At 52.6% G+C, this 22,818-nt stretch overlaps 2 protein-coding genes across 15 annotated transcripts in view; both read left to right on the plus strand.

The window, feature by feature from the left end:
- The window catches only part of SPIRE2 (spire type actin nucleation factor 2), a 43,298-nt gene extending 34,269 nt beyond the window's left edge, over nucleotides 1–9,029 (plus strand). Inside the window, exons 11-15 of one of the 2 annotated variants that reach the window (XM_005592829.4) lie at nucleotides 1,578–1,712; nucleotides 1,879–1,946; nucleotides 6,029–6,056; nucleotides 7,296–7,411; nucleotides 7,779–9,029. In XM_005592829.4, the coding sequence (XP_005592886.3) occupies nucleotides 1,578–1,712; nucleotides 1,879–1,946; nucleotides 6,029–6,056; nucleotides 7,296–7,411; nucleotides 7,779–8,001 (570 nt within the window). In that variant the 3' untranslated portion in view covers nucleotides 8,002–9,029. The remainder of the gene's footprint in view (nucleotides 1–1,577; nucleotides 1,713–1,878; nucleotides 1,947–6,028; nucleotides 6,057–7,295; nucleotides 7,412–7,778) is intronic. The other variant, XR_012429447.1, reaches the window with a different exon arrangement.
- Nucleotides 9,030–11,612: 2,583 nt separating this feature from the next.
- TCF25 (TCF25 ribosome quality control complex subunit) overlaps nucleotides 11,613–22,818 on the plus strand; it is a 39,243-nt gene continuing 28,037 nt past the window's right edge. For 10 of the 13 annotated variants that reach the window (XR_012429454.1, XR_012429453.1, XR_012429452.1 and 7 more), the window contains exons 1-3: nucleotides 11,613–11,893; nucleotides 21,089–21,250; nucleotides 22,232–22,306. Coding sequence is in view for 3 of the 13 variants with exons in the window: in XM_045382125.1 (XP_045238060.1) it covers nucleotides 11,702–11,893; nucleotides 21,089–21,250; nucleotides 22,232–22,306 (429 nt within the window). In the remaining 10 variants the exon portion in view is untranslated. Of the gene's footprint in view, nucleotides 11,894–21,088; nucleotides 21,266–22,231; nucleotides 22,307–22,818 lie in introns of all 13 variants that reach the window. The other 3 variants (XR_012429455.1, XM_074028135.1, XM_074028136.1) reach the window with 1 other exon arrangement.

Consider the following 22,818-nt stretch of genomic DNA (forward strand, 5'->3'; position numbering starts at 1 on the left):
CATGTGGCTCAAGAGTGACCACCGTGAAAGCCACTGAGTATTTGTGGCCAAGTCCAGAAGTGCCACGTTGTCCCAACTCATTAGCAGCGAGTCAGGAAGTCCAGCCTATTCTCAAGGGGAGGGAGGGAATTAAGGCCCACTTCTTTTTTTTTTTTTTTTTTGAGACGGAGTCTCGCTCTGTCTCCCGGGCTGGAGTTGCAGTGGCCAGATCTCAGCTCACTGCAAGCTCCGCCTCCCGGGTTCACGCCATTCTCCTGCCTCAGCCTCCCGAGTAGCTGGGACTACAGGCGCTGCCACCTCGCCCGGCTAGTTTTTTGTATTTTTTAGTAGAGATGGGGTTTCATCATGTTCACCAGGATGGTCTCGATCTCCTGACCTCGTGATCCACCCGTCTCGGCCTCCCAAAGTGCTGGGATTACAGGCTTGAGCCACCGCGCCCGGCCAACACTTCTTAAGGAATTAGAGGACGCATTTAAGATGACCACAGGTCACATGAGTGGTTCTTTAGCTCTGAAGTCTCAGAAGTGCTTTCTGAAGGGGGGCTACTGAGCATCACCGAACCTGGCCTTCCATCTGCCCTGGGCTCACAGCCTCACCTGGGGGGCAGGCAGCTGTTCTCTGCACCCGACGTGAGGTCTCCTGGCCACGGACGTTGTTGGCGTAACATCTGTGACATCTCAGGTGACCTGTTCAGCTGGAAACAGCACCATCAGGCAATTGGCAACAGAAGCCCAAAGCTCTGGGTGCCTCAGGTCATAGTGAGGAACAAATGCAAGGGCCGCAGCTCCTCCCAGTGCCAGACAGGAGCATGTGTTCCCAGCTCTAGACAGGATAACCCACTGCAAATCCAAAGCAGAGCACATGGTCCAACTCCATCCGTGTGGCACCTTCATAGACGGTGCCCACCTGCCTCGGCAGAGTAATGACTGACGCTGCAAACGCGATGCCGGCATGAGTCATCTCGATGGAGCTGAAATCCAGCCCCGTTTTACAGAAGAGAAAACTGAGGCTTAGAGAGATCAGGTGTCAAGTTCTATGCCAAGCACAGGGAGGCAAAAACAGGACACACTCATCATAATGTGGCCCCAGGAATTGGTGGTCAGGACACAGGAGGTGTGCTGAGTGCAGATGGGCAGATGCAAGCTGGGCCCCAGGAGTGAGGTGGTCTGTTGGAGGCTCCTGGACCTCCCGGATGAGAGGACATCAGCTGCTCAGGGAGGGAGGATTTGAGATGAACTCTGGCTGGTGTGGATCCGCCCATAGTGTGTTTGCAGGGAGGGACACCTTGAACAAACATGGGCTGAGGGGAGTGTGTGTGGAGCCTGGCCAGTGAAGGCTGGGTTGGCTGGCAGGGGCCGCTGGTCATGGGAGGCCTAGCCTGCAGCAGTAGCGCCTCATCAAAGACACGGGGATGGATGGCTGATGGACAAGTGTTTTAGAAGGTCGTGGGCTTGTTTAGGCTGAGGCCAGGAAGGCGTGAGGGTCCTCAGGGAAGGAGAGCAAGCTGGGGGAGACTCCTGCATGGAAGACTTTCTACCTGAGGCCGAGTGAGCACAGCCCCTTGCCCCGTCCCCCAGGAGTTCAGCCACCCCGTGGAGAGCCTTGCGCTGACCGTGGAAGAGGTGATGGACGTGCGCCGTGTGCTGGTGAAGGCCGAGATGGAGAAGTTTTTGCAGAACAAGGAGCTCTTCAGCAGTCTGAAGAAGGGGAAGGTGAGGCTGCCTAGACGTGGGGCTGCTCTCTTGCCCGCTGCGTTGGGGGCGGATCCCAGGACTGTTTGCTCATGATCTGGTTGGGAACCCTGAGGGGCAGCAAGGACAGGGCAGGACCCAGGGAGCTTTGGACAAAGCCGGGCTCTAATCAGGTCTTTCCTGACAGATTTGCTGCTGCTGCCGGGCCAAGTTCCCGCTGTTCTCGTGGCCGCCCACCTGTCTCTTCTGCAAGAGGTGAGCCTTCCCTTTAGCTGCCAGTTCACAAGGGGAGGAGGAGGTGAGAAGCTTCTGGGCAGTGCTGCCCACAGAACTTCCTGTGACTCCAGGAATGTTCTAGCATGTTCCATGGCTGATGAGTCCACAAATATCGTTAGTTGAATGAGGAGTTAAATTTTAAATTTTATTTAAATTAAATGAAACTTAAATAGCTAAGCAACTCCCAGTTTCAGCCAAGATGGGGTAATCGGCATCTTCTACAGCCCAGAACAAACAGGATATGAAACAATGTTTTTCAAGACTTTGGACAGCAGGCAACAAAAAGGAAACACAACAGGGCAGGCCTGCCATCACCGCAGTCATTGTCTGGAGAGTTTCTCTGCCATGAGCCACAGCCGCCAGACTCCCGGAAAGGAGGAAATCCAGGGAGACCACAGCAGCTTGAATCCCCCATGCAGAACTCCGGAGGAGAGGGCTGCGCCGAGAAAGCCTCAGAGAAGGGCCCCCTCTCTGAAGGAAATGACTGAAGGCTGCAAAACATTTCTCCTAAAGCAGAGATTGACAAACCATAGCCCAATCTGGTCCTCCGCCTGTTTGGCGAGTAAAGTCTCGTTGGAACACAGCCACACCCATTTGTTACTCGCTCAGCCACGCCTAAAAGGTTTATTCTCTGGCCCTTTACAGAAAAAATTTACCTTCCCTTGTTATAAAGATCTGAAGGAACAGTGCTCAGGGCCAGGAATGAATAACATCCGTTTCCATCAGCCACAGCCAGAAATGTCGTGATTCACAGGGCACTCACCAGAATGCACACGAAGGCCTGGCCTCACTAATGTGGAATAAGTAGCCCAAAGTGAGTGTTGCTTCAGGCCTGACTGATAAATCATAAAAGCAAGACCTGAAAGGATCAAACTGTTCACAGATATCTTAACTGATTCTGAGAACAAAGCTCAAGAACAAGACTTTTTTAAAAACAAACAAAAAAACAAAGCAGTACTCAGCAAGATAAAATGTCTGGCATCTAATCAAAGATTACCAGGCAGGCAAAAAAGACAAAATTAATTACAATGTATTGTGGGTTCTGTAACACACGTATAAGTAGTGTTGATAACAATAGTTAGCATTAAGGCCAGGGAGAGGAGAAAATTGGAAGTATACTTCTTTTTTTTTGTTTTTGAGATGGAGTCTTGCTCTGTTGCCCAGGCTGGAGTGCAGTGGTGCAATCTCGGCTCACTGCAAGCTCCGCCTCCCGGGTTCACGCCATTCTCCTGCCTCAGCCTCCCGAGTAGCTGGGACCACAGGCGCCGCCACCTCGCCCGGCTAGTTTTTTGTATTTTTAGTAGAGACGGGGTTTCACGGTGTTAGCCAGGATGGTCTCAATCTCCTGACCTCGTGATCCGCCCGCCTCAGCCTCCCAAAGTGCTGGGATTACAGGCGTGAGCCACCACGTCCGGCCAGAAGTACACTATGTTCACTATGATAAGGTGAATCACTATGATAAGGTATAGTAAGGTGTTATATATGCAATACAAATATTACTTAAAGGTAGACTGTGATAAGTTAAAGATGTATACTGTCAGTCCTAAAGCAACCACTAAAATAAAACGGTTACAGCTAATAAGCCAACAAAGGAGATAAGATGGAACCATAAATATTAATTAATCCAAAAAAAGGTAGGAAAAGAAGGGGAACAAATAAATGAGTCAAAAAGAAAACAAATAGCAAGATGTCAGACTTAAACACAACTTATCTAGCATCACATTAACTGTAAATGATCTGAACAACCCAAGTAAAAGCTAGAGTTTCCCAGACTGAATAAAAAAGTAAGGCTGGGGCGGGGCGTGGTGGCTCACACCTGTAATCCCAGCACTTTGGGAGGCTGAGGTGGGCGGATCACGAGGTCAGGTGGTTGAGACCAAACTGGCCAACATGGTGAAACCCCGTCTCTACTAAAAATAGAAAAAAATAGTCGGGCGTGGTGGTGGGCGCCTGTGGTCCCAGCTACTTGGGAGGCTGAGGCAGGAGAACTGCTTGAACCTGGGAGGTGGAGCTTGCAGTGAGCTGAGATAGTACCACTGTACTCCAACCTGGGTGACAGAGGGAGACTGTCGCAAATAAATAAATAAATAAATAAATAAAGTAAGTCTGGGTATGGTGGCTCACGCCTATAATCCCAGCACTTCGGGAGGCTGAGGTAGGAGGATCACTTGAGCCAAGGAGGTCAAGGCTGCAGTGAGCTATGATGGTGTCACTGTACTCCAGCCTGGGTGACAGAGCAAGACCCTGTCTGGGAAAAAAAAAAAAATCACCTCATTTTATCTGTAAAATTATGTATATTTCTGTTGATATATACTTGGAAAAGCCTGGAGGATGGAAACCATTACTAGCAGGGATCATTTCTGAGGATGTAGTGTCCAAATTTTAATTCTCTCATGTTTGAATTTTTTTTTTTTTTTTTTTTTTGAGACGGAGTTTCGCTATTGTTCCCCAGGCTGGAGTGCAATGCCGCAGTCTCGGCTCACTGCAACCTCCGCCTCCCAGGTTCAAGTGATTCTCCTGCCTCAGCCTCACGACTAGCTGGGATTACAGGCATGTGCCACCACACCTGGCTATTTGTGTATTTTTAGTAGAGATGGGGTTTCTCCATGTTGGTCAGGCTGGTCTCCAGCTCCCGACCTCAGGTGATCCACCCGCCTCAGTCTCCCGAGTAGCTGGGACTACAGGCGCCCGCCACCAGGCCCGGCTAATTTTTTTGTATTTTTAGTAGAGACGGGGTTTCACCATGTTAGCCAAGATGGTCTCGATCTCCTGACCTCGTGATCTGCCCGCCTCTGCTTCCCAAAGTGCTGGGATTACAAGTTTGAGCCACCGCGCCCGGCCTTGAATTTTTCATAAGAAGGTATTTATTTTTGAAGTCAGATACGGGGATTAAAACAAAATTGACTCACCTTTTAAAACTGAGCATCTCAATTGAGGCCCCTCTGGCTTCCATGGTGCTTTTACGGTGAGTAGTGTCAGGCACACACCAATGTCTACGCGTCATCTTAGAAGGAATCTTAGATGTCTTTCCGAGACAATGTGCAGGTTTTGTTTTTTTTTTTTTGAGACAGAGTCTCTCTCTGTCACCCAGGCTGAAGTGCAGTGGCATGATCTTGGCTCACTGCAACTTCCGCCTCCTGGGTTCAAGCAATTCTCTGCCTCAGCCTCCCGAGTAGCTGGGACTGCAGGCGCCCACCACCACACCCGGCTAATTTTGGTATTTTTAGTAGAAACAGGGTTTCACCATCTTGGCCAGGCCAATCTTGAACACCTGACCTCGTGATCCACCCGCCTTGGCCTCCCAAAGTGCTGGGATTACAGGCGTGAGCCACCGTGCCCGGATGACAGTATGCAGTTTTTAAAGACCCTCATAGGTTTTTGTTTTTAAACATTCCAAAAGTATGTGACCCATCATGCCTCAGTTCAGAAACAAAAATCTGCTTAAAAGGGACTTTTACCACCACTATTTTTCTTTTTTTATTGAGACAGAGTCTCGTTCAGTCCCCCAGGCTGGAGTGCAGTGGCGTGATCTCAGCTCACTGCAACCTCCACTTCCTGGGTTCATGCCATTCTCCTGTCTCAGCCCACCCAGTAGCTGGGATTACAGGTGCCTGCAGCCACGCCCAACTAATTTTTGTATTTTTAATAGGAACGGGGTTTCACCTTGTTGGTCTCAAACTCCTGACCTCAGGTGATCCACCTGCCTTGGCCTCCTAAAGTGCTGGGATTACAGGCATAAGCTACCACATCTGGCCCAACACCACTATTTGTCAACCTTACTCTATATCCTGCCACTTGGCAACAGAAAACTTGGTAGGAGAAAGCTCCTGGAGCCAACCTTCCTAAGAGAACGCTGAGGGGCACATATATTTTGGGTGGATACCTAAGTATAAAGAAAAGCAAGATTTTGGAGTAAAATAAAGCACTGAAGTAACCAAGCATCAAGCAGAAGGCAAGGACGGTTTGAGCTGGAATGTGTGGAGGCTGGAATGCGAGTTTCTCAGCTGTTTCTTCGTGGGTATCCTCCCTGCTGACACTGCATTTCCTCTGTTCCCTTCCAGAGCTGTCTGCACTTCCTGTAGCATAAAGGTGAGGACCATGTGGGATCTGGGTTCTGAGCTAGGTAGATGAGGGGCTCCACTGGCTTTGATTGGAGGTGTTGGATGATGCTGCCCTCACCAGGCACCTCATTCATCTCCCTTCAGCAGAATCCATTCCCATACTTTCCAAGATAGTGTGCAGTTTTTAAAGACTCTTACAGGTTGTTTTTAAACATTCCACTTTAGTAGCCTGGTACCAAAAAACCCTTCACTTCCCCTCTAAAAGTCCTAGCTTCTTACATTCTATAACTTTTTGGGTGTTCTAGGAGGGGCTCCTTATTGCAGTTGGGGTGTGTGCTCACGTGCAGGTACACAGAGGTTAAGGGGTCCTAACATTTAAAAGTATGTCAGCTGGGCATGGTGGCTCATACCTGTAATCCCAGCACTTTGGGAGGCCGATGAGGCTGGCAGACTACTTGAGACCAGCCTGGCCAACATGGTGAAACCCTATTTCTACAGAAAATACAAAAAAATTAGCTGCGGATGGTGGCACGCACCTGTAATCCTAGCTACTCAGGAGGCTGAGGCTTGAGAATTACTTGAACCCGGGAGGTGGAGGCCACAGTGAGCTATGACCGCACCACTGCACTCCAGCCTGGGTGACAGAGACTCCGTCTCAGAAAGATAAAATAAAATACAAATAAAAGTATGTCACCAGCCAGGTGCGGTGGCTCATGCCTGCTGTTCCCGCACTTTGGGAGGCTGAGGTGGGAGGATATCTCGAGCGCAGAAGTTCAAGGCTGCAGTGAGTGTGGCTGTGCCTCTGCACTCCAGCCTGGGCAACAGAGCAAGACCTTGTCTTAAAAAAAAAAAAATTATATATATGTATGTTACCCCTCAGGCCTCAGTTCAGAAGCAAGACTTTTACTACCACTATTTTAAAAATCTTACTCTATATCCTGCCACTTGGCAATGGAGAAGCTTCCACCGCATCCATGTTAAATGTGGATTATGTGCAGTGCATGGTGGTAGATCTGTATGGTATAAAAAGGGACGGTTTGTGCCCTCTAAGAAGCCCCTGCCCAGATGAGCAGCAAGCAGGAATCACGTGCCAGTCTTCAGACGAAAGGCACAGAGGAGACATTGAAGAGCGTAGGGACAGCAGATATTCTCCAGGCAGCTCTGGCTGCCACGCAGGTCCCAGACTGGGGAGGTTCCTTAGCACTGAGTGTACCCTGAATGTGTCTGTGGGGATGCCTGGCTCACACCTCCTCCCTCTGTGCTGCAGATGAAGATGCCTTCTAAGAAGTTTGGACACATCCCTGTCTACACACTGGGCTTTGAGAGTCCTCAGAGGGTATCAGCCGCCAAAGCCACGCCGACCCAGAGGAGAGACATTTTTCAGTGCGTTCTGTGCCTTGTGCTGAGTCGCTGTGGAGGTCGAGCGTGAACAGGAACGTGGGAGCTGGGGTGGAGGGGCTGGCTTTGTCTCTGTGCACTAGGACGCCCCAAGGAAATGGAAATCCAAGGCAGAGACAGATCGTTTTGTAGGGCTCTGGGAGGCTGAGTCGTATGAGATGGAAACTGGCCTCTGGTGGTCAGGGAAGGGTCTTTGCTGAGATGAACGCTGCTAGCTGTGTTTGCTGCCTGAGGGCCAAGGGGAGGCCTAGGGTGAAAGGCAGCCAGGAGGGGGCTGTGGGATGCACAGTCAGGGAGGGGGTGTTGCACTCTGGCTGGCTCCTCTACCTGACTGCCCTCTCCCGCCCCCCAGATCTCTGCAAGGGCCACAGTGGCAGAGCGTGGAGGAGGCGTTCCCCCACATCTACGCCCACGGCTGTGTCCTAAAGGATGTCTGCAGTGAGTGCACCAGCTTTGTGGCTGACGTGGTGCGTTCCAGCCGCAAGAGCGTGGACGTCCTCAACACTACGCCACGACGCAGTCGCCAGACCCAATCCCTCTACATCCCTGACACCAGGACTCTTGACTTCAAGTGACAGCCCCAGCAGGCCAGGCCTCCAGGAGGCACCAGGCAGGCCCTGTACCAGGCTAGGACGCTCTGAGCTGTGCATGTACATATATACATATATAGATACATTTATAATATATATACACAGCCTATATATTTATATACACCGTTTCCTGGCCCCAGAGCTCATTTGGGTTCAGGCGCACTTCAGAACCCTCCCTGGGGGAGGCTGTTTCTTCTCAGGATTCCTTGCCAGGGAGGAAGGGGAGGGAGAGGGTGGGTTCTCTCACTGAGGGGAGAAAGCAGAAGGTTCTAGATCCCGGCACAGACTGCATCCCATGTTCCCATTCTCTTCTCCATCCCCAGGAATGAGAACAGCAGCTTTCCCTCCGCAGTGAACGTCTAGGTGGGGATAGGGTATCTTGGCTCCCAGCTGGACCAGAGCGCCCTGCCTGCTTCTGATCTCCCTTTGTGGGCACTCGGGCAGCAGAAGCACCTGGAAGTCTCTGAGTGGGCGGGGTCCCCGTGAGAGGCACCCCCCGCCTCTGTTTGAAAGGTCTGGCCAGGCTCACACCTATAATCCCAGCACTTTGGGAGGCTGAGGGAGGATCACCTGAGGTCAGGAGTTTGAGACCAGCCTGGCCAACATGATGAAATTTCGTCTCTACTGAAAATGCAAAAATTAGCCAGGCGTAGTGGCAGGTGCCTGTAATCCCAGCTACATGGGAGGCTGAGGTAGGAGAATCACTTGAACCCATGAGGCGGAGCTTACAGTGAGCTGAGACTGTGCCACTGCACTCCAGCCTGGGCAACAGAGGGAGACTCCGTCTCAAAAAAAAAAAAAAAAAAAATCTGTGCCACGCTGCTCCCTGCCCTTTCCCTGGGGTCCAAACCACATCTGTCCTGCCCCTCCTCCCCTCCCACTCTCTGGTGCTGTCCTCACTCGCCTCTGGCCCAGAGGCTCCTGAAGACGCTGGGTGGTCCCAGTACAGGGAGGAGCGGCTGTCAATCTGTGCACGTGGCCACTCTTGGCCTAATAAAGGATGTCTCACAGTCTTCTGTCTGGGATGTGCACTGAGGATTCACCCAGCATGGCAGTGGGCGTGTTCTCCGAAGGCTGAAGCTGGGCTTGAGGGGCCACCTTCCCTCCAGGACGAGGAAAGGCACAGTCAGGTGCCCACCAGGTGAGAGCTCCAGGCCTGTTCTGTCCGTGCAGCCCTGGCTGGCTCTACCAGCTTCGTGGTCCTGCCCACCTCAGTCAGGGCTGCATGCGGACAGCACAGACTACTGCCCATCAGCTCCTCTGGCCACACCTGCTGGCCTGGGGGACGCTTTGGTCTCATTTCCCAGATCCCTGTTGTTCTTCAGGGTGAGGGCTCCCAGGCTGGAGGTGTGACTGCAGGCTCTAGACGGGCCCTGTGCTGAGTGCTGTCTGCTCACCTGTGCCCGGCTCCGCCTCTTACAGGGCCCTGCCCTGCTCCTCCGTGAGGTTCTGCCATCATCTCACCTTACAGATGAGGGAACTGAGGCTCAACGAGGTGAAAGAATTTGGCCAAAGATACAGCTCACCCAGGAACTTTGACTCCAGGCTATAATGCTGGCCGTGGAGCCTGGAGGTCAGGAGGGACCTGACTTGCAACAGATGGGCCTGCGGGAGAAAATACTCAAACAGCTGGGGTCCAGGAAATCCAAACATGCAAAATTAGAGCCCCCAGTAAAAATAGCCAGCTTCGGGCCAGGCGCGGTGGCTCAAGCCTGTAATCCCAGCACTTTGGGAGGCCGAGACGGGCGGATCACGAGGTCAGGAGATCGAGACCATCCTGGCTAACACGGTGAAACCCCGTCTCTACTAAAAATACAAGAAAATTAGCCGGGTGAGGTGGCGGGCGCCTGTAGTCCCAGCTACTTGGGAGGCTGAGGCAGGAGAATGGCGTGAACCCGGGAGGCAGAGCTTGCAGTGAGCCGAGATCACGCCACTGCACTCCAGCCTGGGGCACAGAGCAAGACTCCGTCTCAGAAAAAAAAAAAAAAAAAAAAAAAAAGCCAGCTTCTAGCACATGTGTAAGTACTTCATGGACTCTCTGGCCTATATTTTTATTCCTGTTTAAAAATAAGAAGACGCACAGAGAGGGTCGGCAATCTCCTCTGGTCACACAGCCAGCAATAAGCTAATGTGTAGTGCTTGGTAAGGACGACTGTTGTTCTGGTTCTACAGGGGCTCACACTGCCTATCATGGGGAGACTGGGTTCTAATTCATACAGCAACACTTGGAAATGAAAGCCCACGTTAAAACCCTAACCAGTGCTGGGTGCAGTGGTTCATGCCTGTAATCCCAGCGCTTTTGGAGGGTGAGGCAGGCGGATCACTTGAGGTCAGGAGTTTGAGACCAGCCTGGTCAACATGGTGAAACCCCATCTGTACTAAAAGTACAAAAATTAGCCGGGCATGGTGACGCATGCCTGTAGTCCCAGCTACTCGGGAAGCTGAGGCAGGAGAATTGCTTGAGCCTGGGAGATGGAGGTTGCAGTGAGCCGAGATCGCGCCACTGCACTCCAGCCTGGGAAACAGAGCAAGACGCCATCTCAGAAAATAAAATAAAACCCTAACACCCTAACCCATCCTGGGAGGGGCCAGGCCGGCCCACCAGGGCTGCTTCCTGGGTTCATGAAGCCGCGGTAAGTTGAGCAGCAGGCTGCTGGTACCTGTCTTCTCTGTGCCCTCCTGCCCCCGTGTCCCCAACCCCCGGCACAGGAAGCTGTGCCATCCGCCCACTGAACCGAGCCCTATCTCAGCCTCATCTACTTTATTTTTGTTTTTCTTTTTTCTGAGACAGGGTCTGGCTCTGTGGCCCAGACTGGAGTGCAGTGTCACGATCTCGGCTCACTGCAGCCTCAGCCTCCCGAGTAGCTGGGATGACAGGCGTGCCCGGCCACACCCGGCTAATTTTTGTATTTTTAGTAGAGACTGTTTCACCATGTTGCCCGCGCTGGTCTCGAACTCCTGACCTCAGGTGATCCGCCCACCTCGGCCTCCCATAGTGCTGGGATTACAAGCGCGAGCACCGCGCCCGGCCCTCAGATCGTGACAAACGCGGGTGGCTTGTCCTGGAACTGCTCAGAACCACTGTCGCTAACGAGGCCTCAGGCGGGCAGCGAGGGCCGCGTCCCTCACTGGTGCCCGAGGGGCGGCGACTTCAGGCCAGGGCAGAGGTGGGCATCGACGGCTAGATCACTCGAATGACACCGTGACACGAAAAGACCAACTAGCAGCGTCCGGGACGCAGCTGAAATGCTCCAGGCCCGGAGCGGGGACAGCCCCTGGCGGGCCGAACGCGGCTGCGGGTTCCGGACCACACGGATGGGCAAGGCCGGGCAGGGCCGACTGTCGCCGGCTGCGCGCCTCTTACCCCGCATCAAAGCCCGTCATCCCCGCGAGGCACCTCGCCAAGCCAGAGGCCCACGGCGCGCAGGAAACCGGCTTTCCCGAGACCTGGCCCGGACCCACCGGCGCCCGCCCAGTCGCCGCGGCTGAGGCGGCGAAGTTCCGGTGAGTCGCAACGCGCAGGCGCCGCACGTCAGGCCCCGCCCCCAGCCCGCTCCAGGAGTGCGCAGGCGCCACAGCCAGCTTCCCCGCCCCCCACCCGCGCCAGGAGCGCGCAGGCGCGCAGACCGCCGAGTTTTCTGCGCTTCCTTCTCCCTCTCTCCAGACGTCCTGGTCGTTCGGTCCTATGTCGCGCCGGGCCCTCCGGAGGCTGAGGGGGGAACAGCGCGGCCAGGAGCCCATCGGGCCCAGCGCCCTGCAGTTCGACCTCCGTGATGACGATGACGCGGAAGAAGAAGGGCCCAAGCGGGAGCTGGGTGTCCGGCGCCCCGGGGGCGCAGGGAAGGAGGGCGTCCGAGTCAACAACCGCTTCGAGCTGGTGAGGAGCGCGGCGACCCGGGTGGGGGCGGGGTGGCCCGTGACGTCGCGGGGCGGGACGAGCGTCCAGTCGGGTCGGGGAGCGGGGGGTCGTCATGCCAGGGGTAGGTCTGGTGACGTGGGTCCCGGCTGCAGTGGGGAGGGCGGGGCCGTGCGTCGGGGCCGGGACGACGCGGGTGGGCGGTGGCGTGAGGTCAGGACGGCGGGCCGCGGCGTTAAATTGTGTTCTAACCCCGGCGAGGTGGGCGGGATCATCCCGCCCTCAGGGGCGGGGCAAAGAGATGGGGCGGGGCCATGTCGTCGGGGCGGGGCGACCGAATGGGCGGGGTTAAGCGGGGTCCGGGCTGTGGGGAGGGCGGGGCCTTAATGCCAAGGGCGTGACCAACGTCAGCGGGGCCGGGCCACGATGTGGGCGGGGTTAAACGGGCCTGCAGCCACGTGGCTGTCGTGGGGCCATGACGCTACAGGGCGTGGCTAAGGACATGAGGGCGAGGCGATGGCATGGGCGGGGTTAAATGGGGCCTGGGGCCACCGTGGGGATGGGGCCTTGGTGTAGGGGCAAGAGTGGGGTTCTTTCAGTTCCGAAGTTGAGGACTTGCCAGGCCTCTGCGAGCATTCTCCTTTAATCCTCGCAACAACCCTGCCTAACCCAGGACCTTGCTCTTCTCCGCTGCATCCCCATCAGCCTAACCCAGTGGGTTAGTCTTACTCTTCGTTGCATCTCCAGCAGCACGTTTCTGGCACGGGGAAGTAACCAGTTTGACTGCATGGTTTGCACATGTGGTCCTGTGCCGTTTTCTCCTAAGCCCTGGCCTCCGTCTGTAACTCTGCCTCTGCGGAGTCTGCGATCCTCCCACCTCAGCCTCCTGGGTATCTAAGACTACGGGTGGGTGTCACCATGCCAGGCTAATTTTTTTTTTTTTTTTTTTTTTGAGACGGAGTCTCACTCTGTCGCCTGGGCTGGAGTGCAGTGACCGGATCTCAGCTCACTGCAAGCTCCGCCTCCCGGGTTCACGCCATTCTCCTGCCTCAGCCTCCCGAGTAGCTGGGACTACAGGCGCCCGCCACCTCGCCCGGCTAGTTTTTTGTATTTTTTTAGTAGAGACGGGGTTTCACCGTGTTAGCCAGGATGGTCTCGATCTCCTGACCTCGTGATCCGCCCGTCTCGGCCTCCCAAAGTGCTGGGATTACAGGCTTGAGCCACCGTGCCCGGCCAATTTTTTTTTTTTTTTGTAGAGACGAGGTTTCACCTTGTTGCCCAGGCAGGTCTAGAACTCCTGCGCTCAAACAGTCTGTTCACCTCAGCCTCACAAAGTGCTGGAACTACAGGCATGAGTCACCATGCTTGGTTGACTGCCCTTCTCACATCAATTCCACCTTTACGGGTCCGCAAGACCACCGTCAAGGTTCAATAATTTGCTAGATTCACAGCAGTTACTGAAAGTGTTTTTTTTTTTTTTTTTTTGAGATGGAATCTTGCCCTGTTGCCCAGGCCGAAGTGCATTGGCACAATCCTAGGTCACTGCAACCTTGAACTCCTGGGCTCAAACAGTCCTCTCACCTTGGCCTCTCAGAGTGTTGGCATTACAGGCATGAGCCACTGTGCTTGGCCCCATAAGTCTTTAAATTTTTGTCAATATAATTTGTCAAAAATGATATCACGTTACTTTATTTTACACTTCTTTGTTAGTGAAATGCAGCACCTAGCTATGTACTTGTTGACCATTTATAGTTAGCCAGGATGGTCTCGATCTCCTGACCTCGTGATCCGCCCGTCTTGGCCTCCCAAAGTGCTGGGATTACAGGCTTGAGCAACCGCACCCGGCCTATCCTTTGCCTTTTTATAGGGAGTTTAAACAATCTTTTTGTTCGTGAAAGCTTGCTATCAATTGTCTTTAACGTATTTTCTCTGTTTGTTTGTTCTTTAAATTCTTTAATTTCTGCGTGCTGAAAGCCACTTTTCTCATTGTTACACATCCATCTCTCTAGTGTCTTCACATAGATCTTCCCTGACGGTGATCCTCCTGCCTCAGCCTCCTGAGCAGCTGGGACGACAGCATACCCTACTGTGCTCAGCTTGTTCTTTTAATGCTTTTTTGTTTTTTCCATTTAAATATTTAATCTTTTTGGTATTTATATTTGTGTTGGTGGGAATTGGGAAACAGTGTGGTTCCTGAGTTGACAGAATAAGAGTCCGTAAGGTCAGAAACCACACACACCCTTTTGGACTTTCTGGAATGAGTTTGGAGTGTCAGTAACACCAACAGCCTCCGTGGATGAGCGTCTGCTTATCGTGCTTGTGTTCTTAGGAATTTCAAAGAATTTTATCCAATGGCACACATCGATCTTAATTTAAGCATTCTATACTTTTTTGCCCTTACAACTCATATTTGGAAATAATATAATAGAAATGTTTATTGGCGTTCTGTTAAATAGCTCTTAATAAACAGAAGTATGAGACACATTAAACAGCCACTTAGGACTGAATGGTTTTGAATGTGAATGCATCAGTGAGAGACATGGTGTGTCTCTCTTTTAAAATTTTATTTATTCAGAGACAAGATCTCTTTATGTTACCTGGGTTGGTCTTGAACTCCTGGGCTCAATGGATGCTTCCGCCTTGGCCTCCCAAAGTGCTGGGATTACAGCTCCCAGTACTTTGGGAGGCAGAGGTGGGCAGATCACCTGAGGTCAGGAGTTCGAGACCAGCCTGGCCAATATGGTGAAACTCCATCTCTACTAAGAATACAAAAATTGGGCCGGGCACAGTGGCTCATGCCTGTAATCCCAGCACTTTGGGAGGCCGAGGCAGGCGGATCACAAGGTCAGGAGATCGAGACCATCCTGGCTAACATGGTGAAACCTCGTCTCTACGAAAAAAATACAAAAAAATTAGCCGGTGTGGTGGCGGGAGCCTGTAGTCCCAGCTACTCAGGAGGCTGAGGCAGGAGAATGGTGTGAACCTGGGAGCCAGAGCTTGCAGTGAGCTGAGATCGCGCCACTGCACTCCAGCCTGGGTGACAGAGCTAGACTCCGTCCTGAAAAACAAAAGAATACAAAAATTAGCCAGGCACGGTGGTGGGTGCCTGTAATCCCAGCTACTCGGGAGGCTGAGGCAGGAGAATTGCTTGAACCCAGGAGGTGGAGGTTGCAATGAACTGAGATTGTGCCACTAGACTCTAGCCTGGGTGACAAAGAGAGATTCCGTCTCAAAAAATAAATAAACAAATAATAACAATGATTGGATTTGTCTATTTCTACATTCAACTGTGTCTGTTTTTGCTGTGTGTGGGTATGTGTGTTTTGGTTTTTTAGAGACATGGTCTCGCTCTATTGCCCAGGCTGGAGTTCAGTGTCACAATTATAGCTCACTGTAACCTCGACCTTTTGGGCTCAAACCATCCTCCCACCTCAGCCTCCCGAGTAGCTGGAACTACAGGTGCGTGTCACCACACCTGGCTCATGTTTTCAATTTTTTTTTGAAAGCCAGTGTGCTGGGATTATAGGGGTGAGCTACCAGGCCTGGCCTAGAATATTTTTTGAACTGATTGGTAACGAAAATAACAGCCTATCAAAATTTGTGGGATGCAACTGAAACGATGGTTAGAACTTTATAATTGTAAATTTTAAATTAGAAGTGTTTAAAAATCAAGAAATTTACCTGAAACTTCTACCTTAAACTAGAAAAAGAGCAAATTAAACTCAAAATGTGTAGAAGGAAGAAACTAATCAAAGAGAGGAATGCATAGAATAGAATATGGACAAAATGGAGAAAATGAGTAAGACCAAAACTTGGTTCTCTCAGAAGGTCAGTTGTTAAGAACTTTAGATTGACTGACGGAGGGAAAAAGGGAAGGTCCAGGTACAGAACCATTTTCATGGATGGGAGAGTGTTCACAGGCACAGATGGTGTAGCCTGGGCAATAGAGCGAGACTCCGTCTCAAAAAAAAAAAAAAATCGTGTCATCACCAAAACTTCACTGAAGAAGCAAAAACTGGGCCTATCACACGTGTTGTCCGTGTCCACACACAGGCTCCTGGGCCTATCACACGTGCTGCCCGTGTCCACACACAGGCTCCTGGGCGTAACACACGTGTTGTCCGTGTCCACACACAGGCTCCTGGCCCTATCACGTGCTGTCCGTGTACACAGGCTCCTGGGCGTAACACACGTGTTGTCCGTGTCCACACACAGGCTCCTGGGCCTATCACACGTGCTGCCCGTGTCCACACACAGGCTCCTGGGCCTATCACACGTGCTGCCCGTGTCCACACACAGGCTCCTGGGCGTAACACACGTGTTGTCCGTGTACACAGGCTCCTGGGCCTATCACACGTGTTGCCCGTGTCCACACACAGGCTCCTGGGCGTAACACACGTGTTGTCCGTGTACACAGGCTCCTGGGCCTATCACACGTGCTGCCCGTGTCCACACACAGGCTCCTGGGCCTATCACACGTGTTGCCCGTGTCCACACACAGGCTCCTGGGCGTAACACACGTGTTGTCCGTGTCCACACACAGGCTCCTGGGCGTAACACACGTGCTGCCCGTGTACACAGGCTCCTGGGCCTATCACACGTGTTGTCCGTGTACACAGGCAGGCTCCTGGGCCTAACACACGTGTTGTCCGTGTCCACACACAGGCTCCTGGGCCTATCACACGTGTTGTCCGTGTCCACACACAGGCTCCTGGGCCTATCACACGTGTTGCCCGTGTCCACACACAGGCTCCTGGGCGTAACACACGTGTTGTCCGTGTCCACACACAGGCTCCTGGGCGTAACACACGTGCTGCCCGTGTACACAGGCTCCTGGGCCTATCACACGTGTTGCCCGTGTCCACACACAGGCTCCTGGGCGTAACACACGTGTTGTCCGTGTCCACACACAGGCTCCTGGGCGTAACACACGTGCTGCCCGTGTACACAGGCTCCTGGGCCTATCACACGTGTTGTCCGTGTACACAGGCAGGCTCCTGGGCCTAACACACGTGTTGTCCGTGTCCACACACAGGCTCCTGGGCCTATCACACGTGTTGTCCGTGTCCACACACAGGCTCCTGGGCCTATCACACGTGCTGTCCGTGTACACAGGCAGGCTCCTTTCCACTGAAGTTCAGCTTGGCATAGAGCTTTTTAGGAATTTGATTTGTCAAACACCTCAAAATAAGATTTTTTTTTTTCTTAGGAAGTCAGCATGAGTCAATAAAAGTAAATTGGGTGGCTGGGCGCGGTGGCTCAAGCCTGTAATCCCAGCACTTTGGGAGGCCGAGGCGGGCAGATCATGAGGTCAGGAGATCGAGACCAGCCTGGCCAACATGGTGAAACCCCCTCTCTACTAAAAATACAAAAATTAGCCAGGCATGGTGGCGGGCGCCTGTAGTCCCAGTTACTCGGGAGGCTGAGGCAGGAGAATTGCTTGAATCCAGGAAGCAGAGATTGCAGTGAGCCGAGATCACACCATTGCTTTCCAGCCTGGGCAACAGAGCAAGACTCCATCTCAAAAAAAGGAAAAAAAAAAAGTGAATTGGGTGTGGTGGCGCGTGCCTGTAGTGACAGCTCCTGGGGAGGAGGATCCCTCGACCACAGGAATTTGAGGCCAGCCTGGGCAGCATAGTGAGACCCCATCTCTAAAAACAGAGAAGTAAACCAGCACCCAGCTTCACTAACAGACGCCATCATCAGCTGAATGTTGGAGATGGTGTAGATCCAATTTACCAGTGACTGCCCACAAGTTAGAAACATTTCAATGGGAGGCTTTGTTTCAGCTTTCTTCCTTGACTGCAGGCTGCAAAGCAGCTGGTCCATGCCTAGGCCCCAGCTTCGCCAGCGAAGGCCAGGCAGAAGGAGGTGTCACCGTGAGAATCACCGTCATGGTGCTGCTGGGATGGGACAAGCCTTGTTTTGGTGGAGTTTCAGTGTTTTCAAATCAGGGGCTCTTTTTACATAACACGTCTATACTGCCATGGATTTTCTCGACGGGCGTAAGATGCTTCTGAATTGTATCCTTGTCATGTGGGAGCCTCCACTGGAGAGAAAACTGACCAGCGAGCACACACCTGCCCTGTGCTTTCTTCTCTTCAGCAACCATGGCCTGGGTGTCTGTCTTGTGCTCCCGTCAGGGAGGGTCCCCAGGTGCAGCCGAGTCTCAATTCTGTTTCAGAAGCTATCTCAGGGCTGTGGGGCTTGGAGCTGATTTTGTTTTGTGAGCTTTGTGGTTTTCAAGATGTTTTAAATTAAACAGGCAGTTTTATTTCTTTTTGAACGTTAGTGCATCGGATTGAATCAAACAATCTCCTAGTTCGTAAAGAATGGTTGATGCTGGTCTCTGTTAGCTTGTTTTTTTTTTGTTTGTTTTTTTGTTTTTTTGAGGCAGAGTCTGGCTCTGTTGCCCAGGCTGGAGTGCAGTGGCCGGATCTCAGCTCACTGCAAGCTCCGCCTCCCGGGCTTACGCCATTCTCCTGCCTCAGCCTCCCGAGTAGCTGGGACTACAGGCGCCCGCCACGGCGCCCGCCACCGCGCCCGGCTAGTTTTTTGTATTTTTTAGTAGAGACGGGGTTTCACCGTGTTAGCCAGGATGGTCTCGATCTCCTGACCTCATGATCCGCCTGTCTCGGCCTCCCAAAGTGCTGGGATTATAGGCTTGAGCCACTGCACCTGGCCTGTTAGCTTGTTTAAAAAAAAATTGAGAGCTAGAGTCTTGCTCTGTTGCCCACACTGGAGCACTGTTGCGTAATTGTGGCTCACTCCAGGTTCCAGACTCCAGCCGCTGGGCTCTAGCAGTCCTCCTCTGCCGCCCGAGTAGCCGGGACTCGAGTTGCGTGCCACCACGCCCTGCTGATTTTTTGTAGAGATGTGGTCTCGCTGTATTGCCTAGGCTGGTTTCAAACTCCTGGGCTCAGATGATCCTCCTGCCTCAGCCTCCCAAAGCGCTGGGATTATAGGCGTGAGCCACCGCACCCAGTCTGTTAGCCTCTTTTTTTTTTTTTTTTTTTTTTGAGATGGAGTCTCGCTCTGTTGCCCAGGCTGGAGTACAGTGGCACGATCTCGGCTCACTGCAGCCTCTGCCTCCCGGGTTCACGCCATTCTCCTGCCTCGGCCTCCTGAGTAGCTGGGATTACAGGCACACGCTGCCACACCCAGCTAATTTTTTTATTTTTTTTTATTTTTTTATTTTTTTTGAGACAGAGTCTTGCTCTGTCGCCCAGGCTGGGGTGCAGTGGCCGGATCTCAGCTCACTGCAAGCTCCGCCTCCCGGGTTTAGACCATTCTCCTGCCTCAGCCTCCCGAGTAGCTGGGACTACAGGCGCCCGCCACCTCGCCCGGCTAGTTTTTTGTATTTTTTAGTAGAGACGGGGTTTCACCGTGTTAGCCAGGATGGTCTCGATCTCCTGACCTCGTGATCCGCCCGTCTCGGCCTCCCAAAGTGCTGGGATTACAGGCTTGAGCCACCGCGCCCGGCCAATTTTTTTATTTTTAGTAGAGACTGGGTTTCACCGTGTTGGCCAGGCTGGTCTCAAACTCTTGACCTCATGATCCACCTGCTTCAGCTTCCCAAAGTGCTGGGATAACAGTTATGAGCCACCGTGCCCAGCCAGCCTCTTTTATATTTGTCTTTTTTTTTTTTTTTGAGACAGAGTTTCGCTCTGTTGCCCAGGCTGGAGTGCAGTGGCACGATCTCGGCTCACTGCAAGCTCTGCCTTCCGGGTTCACGCCATTCTCCTGCCTCAGCCTCCTGAATAGCTGGGACTTCAGGCACCTGCCACCACACCTGGCTAATTTTTTTGTATTTTTAGTAGAGACGGTGATCTGCCCGCCTCAGCCTCCCAAAGTGCTGGGATGACAGGTGTGAGCCACTGCGCCCAGCTGCTCTTTTATTTGTTTAGTCTTTCACTAGCTGAAGAGCTAGAACTTTTCTAGTTCTTACCCTTCTCCCACTGCGTGTCTCCCGTCCCATCTGTATGTGAATGTATGTTGTGAGGTTTTATCCATTTAATATTATGCTCCTAAGATTCGTCCATATTGTGTGTGCAATGGTGGTTCATTCATTCATTCATTCTCATTGTATAAAAGGTTCCAGACTTGGCGCGGTGGCTCACGCCTAAGACTCCAGCTCTTTGGGAGGCTGAGGCAGGAGGGGATCGCTTGAGGTCAGGAGCTCAAGGCCAGCCTGGGCAATGTGGTGAGACCCCATGTCTACAAAAAATTTAAAAAATCAGCCAGGCATGGTAGCTCATGCCTGTAGTTCCAGCTACTTGGGGGACTGAGGCAGGAGGATGTTTGAGCCCAGGAGGCCAAGGCTGCAGTGAACCGAGATCACACTGCTGCACTGCAGCCAGGACGACGGAGCGAGACCCTGTCTCAAAAAGAAAGAGAGAAGTTTCCATTGTATGAATTATTTTTATCGTATGTCATTTTCGTTTTCTATTTTGAGATGGAGTCTTGCTCTGTCGCCCAGGCTGGAGGGTAGTGGTGCCATCTTGACTCACAGCAACCTCTGCCTCCCGGGTTCAAACGGTTCTAGCACTTCAGCCTCCCGAGTAGCTGGGATTACAGGCGCCGCCACCACGCCTGGCTAATTTTTGTATTTTTGGTAGAGATGGGGTTTCACCATAGAGACGGGGTTTCGCCATGTTGGCCAGGCTGGTCTTGAACTCCTGACCTCAAGTAATCTGCCTGCATCGACCTCCCAAGTGCTGGGATTACAGGCGTGAGCACCTCGCCTGGCCTGTCATTTTCATTAGGAAACGTTTGTAGGTTGATGGGTCCTTGGTGCCTTTTTTTCCTGCCTTCTGCTGGAAAGAAGCTGAGGCTTGAGGAGAAAGGAGGAAGAAGGAACTTTAATGCTTTGGCTGAATATATGTGTTTAACGTTTTGTCCTGCAGGTGGTCCTCTGTAAATGGGGTGAATTACAATATTTGAGGAGTCTTCCTTACATCATCTCTGAAGGCAGAGCTATCACACAGCCTCGGGGCCCCGGCTTCCCGGAGAGCTCACTGACGAAGGCCCCTGAGCCAGAGCTGAGTCACTGCTGTGTCCAGCGGTCTCCGGTTCTTGCATTCTCTCCCATCCAGCCTCTCACACTGACCCTGGGTGTCCCCAGCGCAGGCCCGTCCACATCTCACTATTCATATCTCAGCATCAGCGTTCACACTGTGAGTAACGCCCTGGCTCTTCTCCAACCTGGTTTTCCAGATAAACATTGACGATCTCGAGGATGACCCTGTGGTGAACGGGGAGAGGTCCGGCTGTGCGCTCACAGACACTGCAGCACGAGGGAACAAAGGACGGGCTCGGCGTGGAAACACAGAGAGCAAGACGGATGGAGATGTTGCCGGGACAGCGCCCCCAGAGCAGGTGGGGGGCTGAGTGGTGAGGCGGGGGAATCAGACGGGAGGGTTTCAAGGCACCCAGCCACATGTATCCCGTGCTGTGATTTTCCTTGGAGGTGTAATTTTCGGAGTTCAATTTTGGTTAACAGCTAGTTACCCCCAAATTTACTTGGGAACCTTGATGAGATTTGTATGAAATGTGTAAAGGTCCGAGGCCTGTCTCCTGCGTTCAGGAGAGTCTGCGCCTGCCCAGCAGTGTGTGTAATGACACGTGTGTTCTTCCTAACTGTGCCTGAGTGTCTGCTTGGCTGAGTTGTGGATCTGGGTGCTGGTGTAAGTGAACTTTGAAGAAACGTGCAGGTCAGGTCAATGTGGGACGGGCAGAGATGCAGACGACCTGCTGCTGCGCTCCACAGCACAGAAGAGGGGCCCTAAAAGGAGAGCTTGTGTTCATTTCTCCAACATGTGTTCTTGGGGGCCTTCCTGGGTGCTGGGAACGCGCCTTCGCCCCCCAGGAGCCTCTGGTTGAGAGGGCAACGTAGAGGTGAAGTGACAAGTGGGTCCTGCCTTGAGGCTCAGGGTCCTGGGGGCTTCCCGCGGAGCCTTTATGCTGTTAGAAGGGGTTGGCCAGGTGCGGGTGTAGGGGACCACAGGTGCAGGTTCGGTGTGAGGCGGCGGGGGCACAGCAAGGCCCTGGTCTTCAGGGAGTGGCCGACAAAGTGAGAAATGAGAGCTGGACCAGGTCAGAGCCCTGTGAGCCATTGTGAGGCTGGACACTAGAGGGCCCTGGGGACTCCTGTAGCACAGCCCAAGGGACGTGAGAGCAGGGGGCTCGGAGAGGTGGGAAGGTGCCTGCTGGAGGGAAGAAACTGAGTCGAAGGGACTTCCAGGACACGGAGGGAGGGGGGACTGCTTAGGTGAGGGTGGAGTCACGCTTGCTGCTTTAATTCTCAGTTCTTAAGATTTACTTCTCGTTCCACTGATTAAAATGTGTTCCTATCATTAGTCTAATGCAAGTGGCAAACTCCGGAAGAAGAAAAAGAAACAGAAAAATAAGAAAAGCAGCACGGGAGAAGCATCGGTATGTGAGTCGGGCCTGGCTCTGCCTTCCCCCTCTGCCTGACTCCCTCCGCGTTCTCTTCTGGCGTTTTTCAAGGTGGTGTTGAAAGAAGTTTACTTAGTATTTTTATTCCTTCCTATTAGGAGTATAACCAATTAAGAGATCAGAGAAAAAGAAAAGGAAAAACTGCTTGCTAAATTCTGCTTCCTGTTTTTACCCTTGTTCCTTGGGGTCGCGCTCTGCTCTGTGTCTCTGGGGGAATGTGTGATCTCGTGAGGACGTCCCTCCTCGTCCTGGCGCTCCTGTGGCCCGTGGGGCGCTTGCTGTTTGCCCTGACATCTGTGCCATGCTTACGGGTTAATTGGATGGTGGGCATAAAGCCCATCATTGGAGCTAGTCTGTCATCAGAAAAAAATACGTTTTCTTTTTTTTTTTTTTTTTTTTTTTTTTTGAGAAGGAGTCTCGCTCTGTCACCCAGGCTGGAGTGCAGTGGCCGGATCTCAGCTCACTGCAAGCTCCGCCTCCCGGGTTTA

The sequence above is a fragment of the Macaca fascicularis genome, chromosome 20 (genome assembly GCF_037993035.2).
Source record: "Macaca fascicularis isolate 582-1 chromosome 20, T2T-MFA8v1.1".
NCBI lineage: Eukaryota > Metazoa > Chordata > Mammalia > Primates > Cercopithecidae > Macaca > Macaca fascicularis.